The sequence below is a fragment of the Barbatula barbatula genome (genome assembly GCF_947034865.1).
Source record: "Barbatula barbatula genome assembly, chromosome: 20".
In the NCBI taxonomy this organism is placed as follows: domain Eukaryota; kingdom Metazoa; phylum Chordata; class Actinopteri; order Cypriniformes; family Nemacheilidae; genus Barbatula; species Barbatula barbatula.
The window spans coordinates 2,567,608-2,580,169 of NC_136783.1; the positions used below are offsets into that span (position 1 = coordinate 2,567,608).

General features: G+C 36.9%; 1 protein-coding gene across 2 annotated transcripts in view; it reads right to left on the reverse strand.

Annotated features, from left to right (window-relative positions):
- Nucleotides 1–1,415: 1,415 nt before the first annotated feature.
- LOC306909137 (retinoic acid receptor gamma-A-like) overlaps nt 1,416–12,562 on the reverse strand; it is a 30,672-nt gene continuing 19,525 nt past the window's right edge. For both annotated transcript variants that reach the window (XM_079482548.1, XM_079482549.1), the window contains 7 exons: nt 7,868–8,016; nt 7,167–7,308; nt 5,678–5,841; nt 5,271–5,447; nt 4,967–5,171; nt 4,457–4,615; nt 1,416–4,295 (listed from right to left, as the gene is read on the reverse strand). In XM_079482548.1, the coding sequence (XP_079338674.1) occupies nt 3,970–4,295; nt 4,457–4,615; nt 4,967–5,171; nt 5,271–5,447; nt 5,678–5,841; nt 7,167–7,308; nt 7,868–8,016 (1,322 nt within the window). In that variant the 3' untranslated portion in view covers nt 1,416–3,969. The remainder of the gene's footprint in view (nt 4,296–4,456; nt 4,616–4,966; nt 5,172–5,270; nt 5,448–5,677; nt 5,842–7,166; nt 7,309–7,867; nt 8,017–12,562) is intronic.

Sequence of the window (12,562 nt, forward strand, 5' to 3'; positions counted from 1 at the left end):
TAAACAACAGCAGATATGATGTAAAGTTCATTGTGAGGTGTAATCAGATTCATTTATTAAAACAGGAGTTTTTAACAGAAGTCAGTGATCGTTCAGTGATGGGGAAAGTTCTTAGCCTGCTTTCTTTAGGCTTCTATTAATGTCCACTTTACATAACCGTACATCAATATATCAGCAGTGATTCCAACAAAAGCAAACCTCAACAGTAAGTCAACTGCAATATAGATGACTGAGAGCATGATAATAAACTCATAAAAAATCAGGGTTGTTTCATGAAGCAAACATTTTGTGTTTGAAGCTAAAATCTATTCATCTATAGTTTTAGAGCGGTATTCAGGGCTAAGTGTATCCCATCATGCATCATGTGTCAGGTTTAGGACTTTTTTATTTTTGTTTTACTGCTGGATTTTGTTCTTCCTTACATCCCTCTCGTCTGGTACCTATTTAGTTACTCAGTGCTGATAATTACCCTCACCTGCTCCTCATCTGTGTTTAGCCTCGGCTGTGCCAGTTCTCTGTGTGGCAATGTATTTGTTTGATACCTTGTGTCTCACAGGCTAACATGTTCGCTCACTCGCTACCTGTTCTTGAAACTGGAACTAACCTCCACATCTCTTCTCAGGAAAGTGGCAACTAGTGAGCCGGTTTGGAATATTTTCTCCTTACAACTCTTCTTGGTTCTTTTGCTGATCGTGACATCATGTTCTGGACATAAATCATGAGGGGTACATCCGCTTTGATACAATAGAAATAAAACACTATATATCTGTCTTGCCTATATAATTAGATATTACATATAATTTAGTAGTAAAACGTAGTGTTGCACATGTTATTGGTGAAAACTCCAGAGTTATGTATTTAGTAAAACTGCTTTTTATTACATAATTAGAACAACCGCTTAATTACATGATTCCACTTGCTAAGTGTCATCGGGTTAGAAGTGCTACATGCTCACTTGCAATCTACCGCCCACTAGAACACTTTGACCAATGAAAGTGGTCTAGTGCCAAGACCTCAAGAATGCATGTATTTCAATGCAGCCTCAATTTCATTCCTTCCTTTAAGTGGAGTATATTAGTGAATTAACGTAGTATTTTCTGTTGAAGTGAATAAGGGTATAGGGGTGATTTCGGACAGCCATAGTGAATAATCTTCAAAGACAAAATATGTGACAACTAATCACAAAAATGTACGCCATGTTTGAATTCTGAGATCTTAGTGTATATATATGTTTGAAAAAAAGTCACATGAAGGTGAATATTTTTTTATCCGGGTGAACTATTGCTTGTTGGCTGTAGAAAAATGGATGTCCCAAAGACATACTGGACATTTAAAATTTCTATCTGTGATTTAGAAATTCAGGCAAATTTACCTTTTAGTTGCAAAAACATTTAAAGTATGACAATACAGAGTTTGAGTAGCAATATCTTTATGAAATCAAAACACAAAACAAAAATGCAAGAAAGCATCAACAAATAAGGTTGTGACACGGACAAGCTATAAATACCACTGGTATCTTAATAGTCTTCAGTTGGACATGTCAAAATGCCTGTAACAGTTTCCATGAGAATTGTGCAAAGCGATCTATCAAAGGCACATAGCTAACAAAAACATTAAATGAGAAGGGGAAAATGAGACCAGTGTGAAAACGGTGCCATCGATTAAATTCATATACATGGAATCCCCCCTCCCCACAACATATTAAAAAAGAAGAAAAAGAAACTAATAAAAAATGCATTTGGATTATAAAACAAATCTAATGTGTTGTCCTTAACAGTTACTGTATCCTTTAAATGGAAATAAAAATGAAAATGTTTAAATTCCAAAACAACTCACAGCTGGTTATATACACATATTCTTAGCCACCATAATAACTTTCTTCATAAGAAAACACAACACAATTTACAAAGCATGGAAACAAAATACACTTTGCCATGGATTGCTACATCTATACATGTAGGTTTCAACTGACATTAAAGGGGTAATGTAATTCTAGAGAGGATTTTATATAAATTCCAGCAATATGTGTTCCCTCGGTTTACACATAATTTTTTTAATGTTTTTGGAACATGCACACATTATAGTGTGGTCACATAAACTGCATGGTTTGCTTTGGTAAACTTGGTTTGGACTTGCAGACTAAACGTATATGTTTCTGGTTCTGTCCTTTAATTCTGCAAATGTAATCAAGCTTTGGATATGGAAGTATAGAGTATAGAAAAGAGAACTCCATGGCACTTGAATTATAACCAGATGGTATCATAATAACAATGCTCCTGAATATCATGTCTACCCTGTCATATATCTGGACCAGTGCAGAAACATGCTTTAAGATAACAGATTCATCCAGCACACAATCACTGTAAAACTCAAAAATTTACAAAACTTGAATCGAGCCAATTTTTTATGCAGCAAGTGACTCTATTTTTGATTTGGAGAGGTCACACATTTATTACAGTGATGCTATAATCTGGCATGCTAAATACTATTGCTATAAACCAATCACGCATACCATTGGTTTATGCAAACTACAGACCAATGAAAAATATTTAGTTTTGTTGTTCACCACATCTAGATATTGGATATTGGTGTTACACTGACTGTATTTTCTCTTATTCTTCTTTTATAAATATTCAATAAATAAATGAGCATTTCACTTTGACATGAATGTTTGTATTTTGGACAACTTTTAAAAAAATAACTGAGATATCTTTTTGAAATACTGTATTGCTGAAAATTGTTTTTGGGAAATCAATCGAAAGAAGTACAAGTACGCATACAAAAAAGCGTTACACAGTATGGCTTAATCCCTACAGCTCGTCCTGTGCTGCCTCTATATTCCAATTTAAATATTCATGGAGGAAACAAGAGCTTATGATGATTTTGTTAATTCTGGTAACACTGTATCACATAAAGAGGTCCGTAAAGGCTTATGCATATGCTGAGATGCTCGTCTCTATGAGTACCTAATCACGTCTTTCCCATAGCAAATATTGAATTCCAGCATTTCATCTTGAGTATGCTTTTCAACAATCTATAACAATTTATAAATAATGCACAGTATACTGTATATATGTGGAAAAAGTGTATGCTGAGATATTTTTGGTCCTTGATCTGCCCTGAGAGCTTTAACCTGGTATAGTTTAATGTATGGGCTACATACCTCTGGTGAGCTTACATTATTAATTATAATCCTCTAATGTACCAGAAATGTGATAAAAGGCGTACATTTGAATAGACACAAGGGTTTCTGACAGAGCATTAATTTAAGCAAACATTTAGGAGCGTTTGCTAAAAAGGCACATCATTTAAGACAACAATATGCATAAACAAAATGAATTATTTATAACTGCTTTTGTACAACAGAAACTCAACTGACGAGAGTTCAATTTCAAGAGCAATGTAATGTCAGTTCAGAAAAATTTCAACCATTCACTTTGTTGTTGACTTTTTGTAATATCACATTCATTTCCAAATGCGTATTTATAATCCATGTCATCAAATGTTTCCCGTAGAGAACAAAGCCATGGGGATGCATTCTCAAGAACTTGGTATCTCCAGATAATAGATGTTAAAACAAGGCATATAAAAAGGAGCTTCCAGAGATGGTTTCAATATGGCACAATGACTTACTATTTGTTGTATCATACATTCTTTTCCATTATTTCTTTCAATCTCCAACCTCCATCTCCACTACAAGGTCAGAGATTTTAGTGCATCTTTGAGGAGTACTGTTTGTAGTAACAATGCTAGTATATGTTCTCATGTTTTTGCACCTTTTTTTGTCATTTCTATTAATTTTGTAAAGTAGAGGGAAAGTACAATATGTGCAAATTTGAAGTCATTGTGGGATCAATTAATGTATCGTTTATTTGAATGACAAAAGAAGAATCCATCAGAAGTCTGACAGCAATTACAATGTCATCCGGGAATGTGTCTAACCCACAAACGCTTTCATCCCATCGTGAGTCACTGAGCTCTTCCCGTCAAACTATTTCTGGGTCCACCCATGTCGACCTGCAGCAGACCCCATTCCTCATCCTCACTGTCTCCTGCTCTCTCCCTTCCCTCCTCCGCACACTCATCCTCCTCATCCTCTTCTTCCTCCAGAACAGAATCCTCGTCCCTCTCCCGTTTGATGGCTTGAATTGCAGGGGGTGGCAGGGGTGCGGCAGCAGCGTTGTCTCCAGAATCAGAGCTCTCCTCAAAGGCCTCTGGGTTCTCCAGCATCTCTCGTATTAGAGGAGGCATAGGGCCTGGGATCTCCATCTTGAGTGTGATGGCTCGCTCAGCCCCTTAAAAAGGTACCAAATATGGGTATGTTTCGAATGGCAAACTGTAGTACCTACTATTCAAAACAGTAGTTGTGTGCGCTGTACCCTGGGCACATTGTGTAGCACCTCTATGTGGTATTTTAAAAATCCATGTTTAGTAACTGTGTTCGTGGCCCTCTTACCTTTAGTGCTGATACCACGTAGGTCAGTGACCTTCATCAGCATCCGTGGAAACATGTGAGGTTTGTTGGGGCGTCGACGGCGAGCGTAGATCTTCAATGCCTCTAGCAGAGGCTCCTGCAGCTGGTCAACTCTATGAGGTTCCTCCAGATCCATGCGGTCTACTCATCAAACCAATCACAAGGTACACATCAGAGACATATAAATGAGAATCAGAAGCAACAACCATACTCAGTCAAAATGTTACAGAGTAGAGAAGCAACTCAGCTGACAGAGAACAATCTGTAAAGTTATCAAAAACATTCTTGCAGTATCTTTCAAAAAGCTTTTTATCATTGCTATGCACTATTAAAGTATAACAATTGTTATTATCATATTGTTAGTAAAACATTTGAAAACACTTTCATTGCTTAATGGAAACTGCTCAGTGGTCGATGCTTCAGTGGTTTCCCAGCAAACAAAACACATCCTTAGAATATTTTGTTAACAAAGATAGAAAATCCCTCAATTACCTCCACAGATGAGGCAAATGGCGCTAAGGAGTCCGGTCTCTGTATCATCCATCTCCAGAGGCAGAAGCTGACCAGCGAATGCAAAGACCAGGTCAGTGAGTGGGCCAAAACCAGCATTATGCATCTGTGTCCGGTTGAGGGTCAGGCCATCCGAGAAGGTCATGGTGTCCTGCTCGGGAGTGTAACGGGTGCAAATCCGCAGCATCTGCAGTGATGGTTAAGGTAACATTTATTTCTTATATGATGAGACATTGAGACTTAGCTTGGTTCAAGAATTTGTTGGTGAAGTTTTACATGCATTTACCAATATATCAAGGCAGGCAGACTTCAGCAATGTAATTTGGTCGGCAATGGTAAGGGAGGTAAAACCAGGCAGACGCTTTGCAAACTCCACAATCTTTATAATGCACTTGGTGGAGAGTTCACTAAATTTATCCCATAGTCCAAGATCTAGCTGAACCCTATGATCCGCACTGGAGTTCTGTAACAAAGAAATGTTAACAATTTCTTCAAACATTATGATAAAATAACAACTATCATCATTAAATGAAAATAAGGAAGTGCTAATAGAACATGACTCTGGCTGGAAGTCTAATTTGTACTTTGCTAGCAAATGAAGGGTGTGCAATTGTGTGTGTGGATGTTCAATAGCAGTTTTCTTAGCTGACATACAGGATGAGGCGTGTGTAAATACAAGCCTTAAGGACTCACAGTTGTGTATTTTCCAAGCTGACAGAGTGCGGGGAAAGTTTCCCGGTGTGCTTTGCTGACTTTGTTGACCAGCTCCTCAAGTTCTCCGGTCAGCTCGTAGCTTTCTGGTAGAAGCACCTCCTCTTTTATGACAATCTTTTTCTTATTTCTGTCATTCCGCACCGCTGTAAAAACAAACAGCACAGCGTGACATTTACAAGTTTGGGCACAGAATGTCAATGTTACATGTTGTCGTTTTCCTATGCAATGGATGGAGAGCTTTATACAAATATTACTTTTTGAATTACGCCAATATTTCATAGCTCAGTGGTTAGAGCATGGCGCTAGCAAAGCCAAGGTCATGGGTTCTATCCCACGTATTGCACATGATTAGAAACAAATGTATAGAATAATGCAATGTAAGTCGCTTTGGATAAAAGCGTCTGTCAAATGCATACATGGAAATGAATTTTTTTTTGACACGGCTAAAGTTTAAGTCATATTGTTGATTTGACTCAGTAAAGTTTGGGACACATACTCAATGCATGTAGTTGTTACAAGAACACACAGCTGCATAAATCAGACTAGTAGCCCTCATAATCACAGAGCATTTGGACATTGTGGTTAAGTGAATTGAAAAAAATAAAGGCTCAGATTCATAGGCTTAAGATTAGTCCCCTTAAACTGAATATAACTTGCTCTGAAATATCTAAACATATCAGTGCCACTGTTTTGTCTCAAGATGCAGACCAGTAATGCTAAGGCATTTTTATAAAACTGACATGAATATCTTAATTCAACTAATGCATAGTCCTGGCTTAAGGTTAGCCGTGTCCAACGTGTTTTGTTTTGGAAAAATAAGAAACGCAAATCTGAATAACCTGACTGTACTCAGTTGATTAAGTAATAATGGGTCTCTAAAAACCGATATATTTAAAAATCGATATATTTGTTTATATATACATTGTTTATGAACGTGGTGCTCATAGCCTATTTAAGAATATTACAACATAATGTATCGATTTCAGTAACTGAATGAACGTGATTCTCCACATAATGTAAATGCATGTTGAAATGCAGTGTGTTTATCTCCAAATTGAACACAAAGCATTTAACATGAACCAGGTTTAACAAAGCAAACACAAATAACCTGAATGGTGAAGTTACAGAGCAATATATTTATATATTTTACTACAAAGCAACATCAATATTATAGAACAAGCCTAAACCTCTATGGCATTTCCTTCTACATTCCCAGTCAGTTTTTATTCTTTATACAAAGCATAAATAATCAAAATATTCGGTCGCGCTTATAAGTACATTACATTTTTAGGATTAAAAAATTGGAATATTGAGTTAATTCAAGTAAACTATGTAATTTACCCACACAACAGGCATCACTCAAACAACTATAAGAAATCTAGTACAACTAGAAGAATTCTGCAAAAATAACAAGATATTATTTGTTGTCTAAAGTGAAGCATGTTTTTTAGCAGAGTTAGTTTCTCACCTTCTTTAGACATGCCAACCTCAAAGCACTTCTGCAGCCGGCAGTACTGGCAACGGTTTCGAGTCACCTTGTTGATCTGGCAGTTTTTGTCTCTGTGGCATGTGTACACCATGTTTTTCTGGATACTGCGACGGAAGAAACCCTGATGAAAAAGAGAGAAACTCAGTTAATGAAGTCATGTCACAGAAATATTTTCATTCACATTCAGAAGTAATTAAATGGAAAAAACGAATACAATTTTAAAACAAGATAATCTTATGTCGTCATTGTATTATTTTCATTGAAAATAAAACCAAGCCGAGAATACATTTAGTATTTTGTTGGGTACACCCAAGTGTATTTATTGCTAAATATAATGAAATAAAGAATGAACCAATACAGCATTGGCCTACTTCTGTAAAACCTTTTGTAACAGGTTGGACTTCCTGAACCGAATCAATAGAGGGCACTATTTGGTTGGTAAAAACCACAATGGAGTTTGGAGAACAAAAACAATGGAGATTAACAAATAGAAGCGCTCAATAATATTCAAATTGCCATGTGTTATATACAGTAGTTTAATTACAACTGTTATCATACGTACATTTTTCCTGGGGGGCTTCTGTATGTGATAACACAAGTCTTTTTTAACAGTGGGATTAAAACATAGTTAACATGACAGGACAAGCTTTCAGATTTTATTCATGTTTGTAATTGCATACCTTGCACCCCTCACAGGAGCTGACTCCATAATGATACCCAGAAGATTTATCCTGACACACAAAGCAGGGTTTATAGATACGAGGAGGTGGAGGTGGAGAGGGAGAGCTGGGCACCATCTCCTCTGAGCTTGTGCTCTGGGTCTCCACCGCTGCAAAAACAGAAAGAAAGAAAGAATAGAGACAAACAGAGAAAGACAACATTTTTTAAGTTGATTGATTTGAAACTCTAAAAATAATATTTTAAAAGTTTTTCCACACAGTTTCTTTTTTAAGATGGGGTTACACACACAATTTCAGAAATTTCATATTAATGTTGAGTACCTATTCAGTAGTATTGCATACATCATGTCTTCGAACAGTATATAGTTTGATCACATTTTTAAAAGAGAGATAAAGCTGTACGATTATTTCCAGAAAAACACGAGCTGCTGGAGGCAGGCAGGGGGACGGAACTAGAGCACCGGCACACAATAACATTATATCATCGCATTAATCCCTTTGTGTTTTGTACATTATGCACGTATGCGCAGATACACAGACATATGACTCAGTTTCACTTACCCCGTGCAGGTTCATTTGCGGCATCTTTTAGCACTGGCGCGCATCTATCCGTTTCAAATGCTCTCCAAATAGTGTTATATCCACCGTTTATATAACATCCATCACTGAAATGCCTTGAACAAATAAACTACTGACTTATCTCACTATCGCAAGAGTAACGAGCTGCAGGCCCACAGCGCAGCCAATCTTGACACAGTGGTAGGCAGGGCTTACTATCGCTCTCTGTTGGGTCGTGGGCGGGCTATTTAATATGCCTTGCCGAGCTTTTCCAGCAGAATTGTGCAAAAAAAGGAATAGGATCCCTTTGACGACACATGGATCAAAAACTTTCTGAACTCTCAACAAACAACGATTTACATTTTACATAACTAAATTATATCAAGTTGACAAAACTTCTTTGGGTAGTCACTACAATCAAGAACTGAGTTCATTTTACAAGAACAACTCAAGTAAGCTTTAACTTTTAAACTTTAATAAAAGCTATAATTGTCTTTATTAGTTAATCAGTCAACAATGCAGCAACAACACATTTCTTTTTTTTTAATACATTTTAACACGTAACAAATATCTCAAATGAAATTATAATTCTTTGATTTGTTCTGAGATATATCAGAACAAACTTAAAAATGCATAACTAGTACCTCCTTACTGCGCCTACTGCATGTAATAGTGCTTGAATTCTCCCAGAAGGTGATTTTACAACTATCGACCCATAATATTAATTGCAATATCAACAGCCAATGACTTAATAACAATAACTGTTAACAGTATGCCGTGATGCTTCAGTATACTGTAGAGTCTGTAAAATAGTTAAGCTGGTCAGACTCTGACATGAGTTGGTAATGTGAAATGAATTAAAATATTCAAATTCCTCGGCCCTCCATATCACTACATTTGCAATATGTATACAGGGTGACTGAGCTACGGCATGCGCAAAGGAACAATCTGTATTTATTTTAATTCTTGTGTGGGTTTTACTTTCATTTACTTTCAAAACATTCATGCATAAACAACCACTCATAACTTGGTGTTGTAGTAAAAAACCAACTCAGATTTAACTTCTACTACTACTTTAATTTCTGGTTTAAACTTTTTTTATATAATTAAATTGGTTTGGTAAGAAGTTTAAAGAAGAAGAATTTGTATAAAATTTGATAATATAGCAGTCAGTTTTAAAATCATGTGCTGAACTGAATTATTATAATAGTGTATTATTAACGTTTGCCTTGAAAAGATTAATACATCCCAGATAGATGGATCGATAACATTTAGTACTCAACATGTGTGCAAATCTGTGTGTCTTGGTCCTAGTTGTCACGCACCCAAATGATAGTGCAGTTACTCATAAACATTCTGGACACCTGCCATACAGACATATAACATAACACTGCTTGCCCAATTTTAACACCACTGTGTGAAACAACCCCATGTTCCCCCTCCACTGTCACTTCGTTCAACTTTCACCTCTAGACACCCTCTCACCCCTCACGCTCTTGTTTCCTGGACCCTAAATTCCTCAGGCCTGGATGACTGGCTTTTTACTGGAGTTCTACACTCATAAGATCGCCTGTAAAGCCAGTCTGTGGTCTGACCAAGGCCTGAGGTCTGCCCGGATAGCATTTTATAGGCACAGAGTCTCCTTGGACAGCCATTCATACCAGAATCAGCTGTCCCCTCACTCTGGACTTGTAAAAAATGAGAGAAAACAGCAAAAACAGGGTCTTCAGAAGTGCAGGTTTTATAGCTCGCAGAGGTCTTCACCCCCTCTGAATACTGCAGTAACTCAAATGTGGCTCTTTTTCTCCTCCTCTCGCTGTCATATGCTGTCACCCTATGGGCAGCGTTTAACAATTATGAAATGACTTTAAAAAAATAGGAGAAGTATAAAGGGGAAAATCTCATTAAAAACTACTGAGGAAGTACAAATAGTGTGAGAGAGATTGTGAATTTCACTTTGACCTTGGCTTTGACAGTGGCTTCTAAGATTTTAACCAACAGTCACACTTAGGTAACAGATCTCATTTGTTAAAAAATAAGGAGAAAATGAAATGCTGTTAAAGTGTACAGTACAACCTTATTAAGAAGTATTTTCCAAAAACCTTTATTTTCAAACCACTAAAATCTGTGTTTAAATGCTGCAAAGCCAAAACCCTTTTGTTAACAGTAATAAATATATTAAAATGTTCTGACTGTAGTCGGCATACCATATTTCATTTGGGCGAAATAAATTAGTATTAACCAATAAAAAGTGACCAACTTCAATGAGCAACTGCTATCATTTATATGACAATTCCAATACTGTTTTTTATTTCTGCTGCTACTTGGCTGCTACTACAGTTAACTGTTCATGGATTGCTAGTCTAGCACAGGAAATGGGTTATTGAGCATGCATGTCCTCTTATTTTGTCCAACTCGAATGCACTGTAGGTATCTTTGGATTAAAGCAACTGTAAAAAGTAATCTTCCATGCCTATCAAGAACTCCGGATCTCTGGAATGCCGGAAAACTCTATATACGTTCCTCTTTGAAACACGGTGTTAAGGGTGATGGACGAGTGGGTGGGTGTTTGTCCCGGCTTGCAGGGCTTTTCTAATAGAGCACGCAACATGATCACTGTGTTTATGTAGTAACCCTATTCTGAACTGGCTTTGTGTGTTTATAATGCAGCATTGCTTGAGTGACAGAGGTGCTGAAACATCAGCTCCTTTTGTGCTTCAGTAGTGCAAAACTGGCGCCAACAAAGAAATAAGTGACAGACGTAAAGAGGGAGAAAGACAGACCGCTATTTCCTTATCTTTTAATTTCTCTGGTTGTTACCGTATAACACTCCCTCCTGGAGAATACCTGAAGCACTTAATTGTTGTTTTTGAAGGTACAGTCCAGAAGAAGTAAATAAGTGATGGATCGGATCTGGATCTCGTAGAAAAATGTGGTTTAGATATTTTTAGGTAATGAAACTCTTAAAATGTATGACATCCAATAACAACTACAGTCACAGCTTTAACAGATCAAGAAATGGTTTTATTGCAGCTGTTTTTGATAAGTCTACATTACTTTAGTTCAGGGCCGATCTGTTTAGACAACAAACACAGTGAAAGGGAAGGCGGGTTTTATCAGACTTCGGTTGAGATATTGACTACATGACAATAGTTGAGTTCTTCATGTCGGCTCAGATTTGTTTGGTGGGACATGAAAGAATTACTAGAAAGATCTGCACCTTTCAGCAACTTTAGGAAGACTGCCAGCGTGTTTCGTGAAATAACTATTTATTCGATCTTCATTGGCCTGCAATGTTATAGCAATGTTATGACAATAAATCTGACTTTGACATTAGGGTGGTGACCAGCATCTTTTGTTCACACTACAGAGGAGCATCACGTAATGTTTCAGGTTAGACACTATACTTGAATTGGACAAAGTAAGCAATAAAAAGTCAGACTTAGTGGTTTTAAAAAATAATCTTTAAGGCAATCGGTTTGCTAAAATGGTTTGAGTTCTCTGAACTTCTGCATTAACATGTTTACCGGTTAACTTGTACTGTACAATTTTTTGTTTTATAACCAATTAGTATGAGTATTAAGCACTCATCCTTTATGAAACCAGTAACTGATCGATCCATAAAAATCATATCCCAGCATGCACTGCAGCATTAATAATTATGCTTTTTTGCCTGCTGGCACCTCATTTTTGGCCCCAGGGTGAAACGAGTCCCCATGAACTGGGGTGCACACATACACACACACACTATATATATAATGGTTTGCAGACGGAGAGCAGAGATGAATTGCCTCTTTCATTTCCTATGTGTGGTCGTATGTGTGGATGGATGGAACTGTATGACTGAGTCACAGCTCAGAAGATACAAAGTTGTTTGTAATTCCAACAAGTTCTTAATGTTCTGAATTCAAATTTGTAACAAAGACATATAAACAGCCAAACAAACAGACATATGCTTTAATACAAAGTGAAGCGTGCATAAACAAATTATTTAATGCATGTCTCACACCAAACACCATACGTCATTCTGTATTTCAAGTTGTTGATGATTTGGGATTTAATTCTTGTTTACTCTCCAATTGTTTTTCTCGTTAGAGAGATGTTTGTGAGTCAATGTTTCATTTTGAACATTTATAA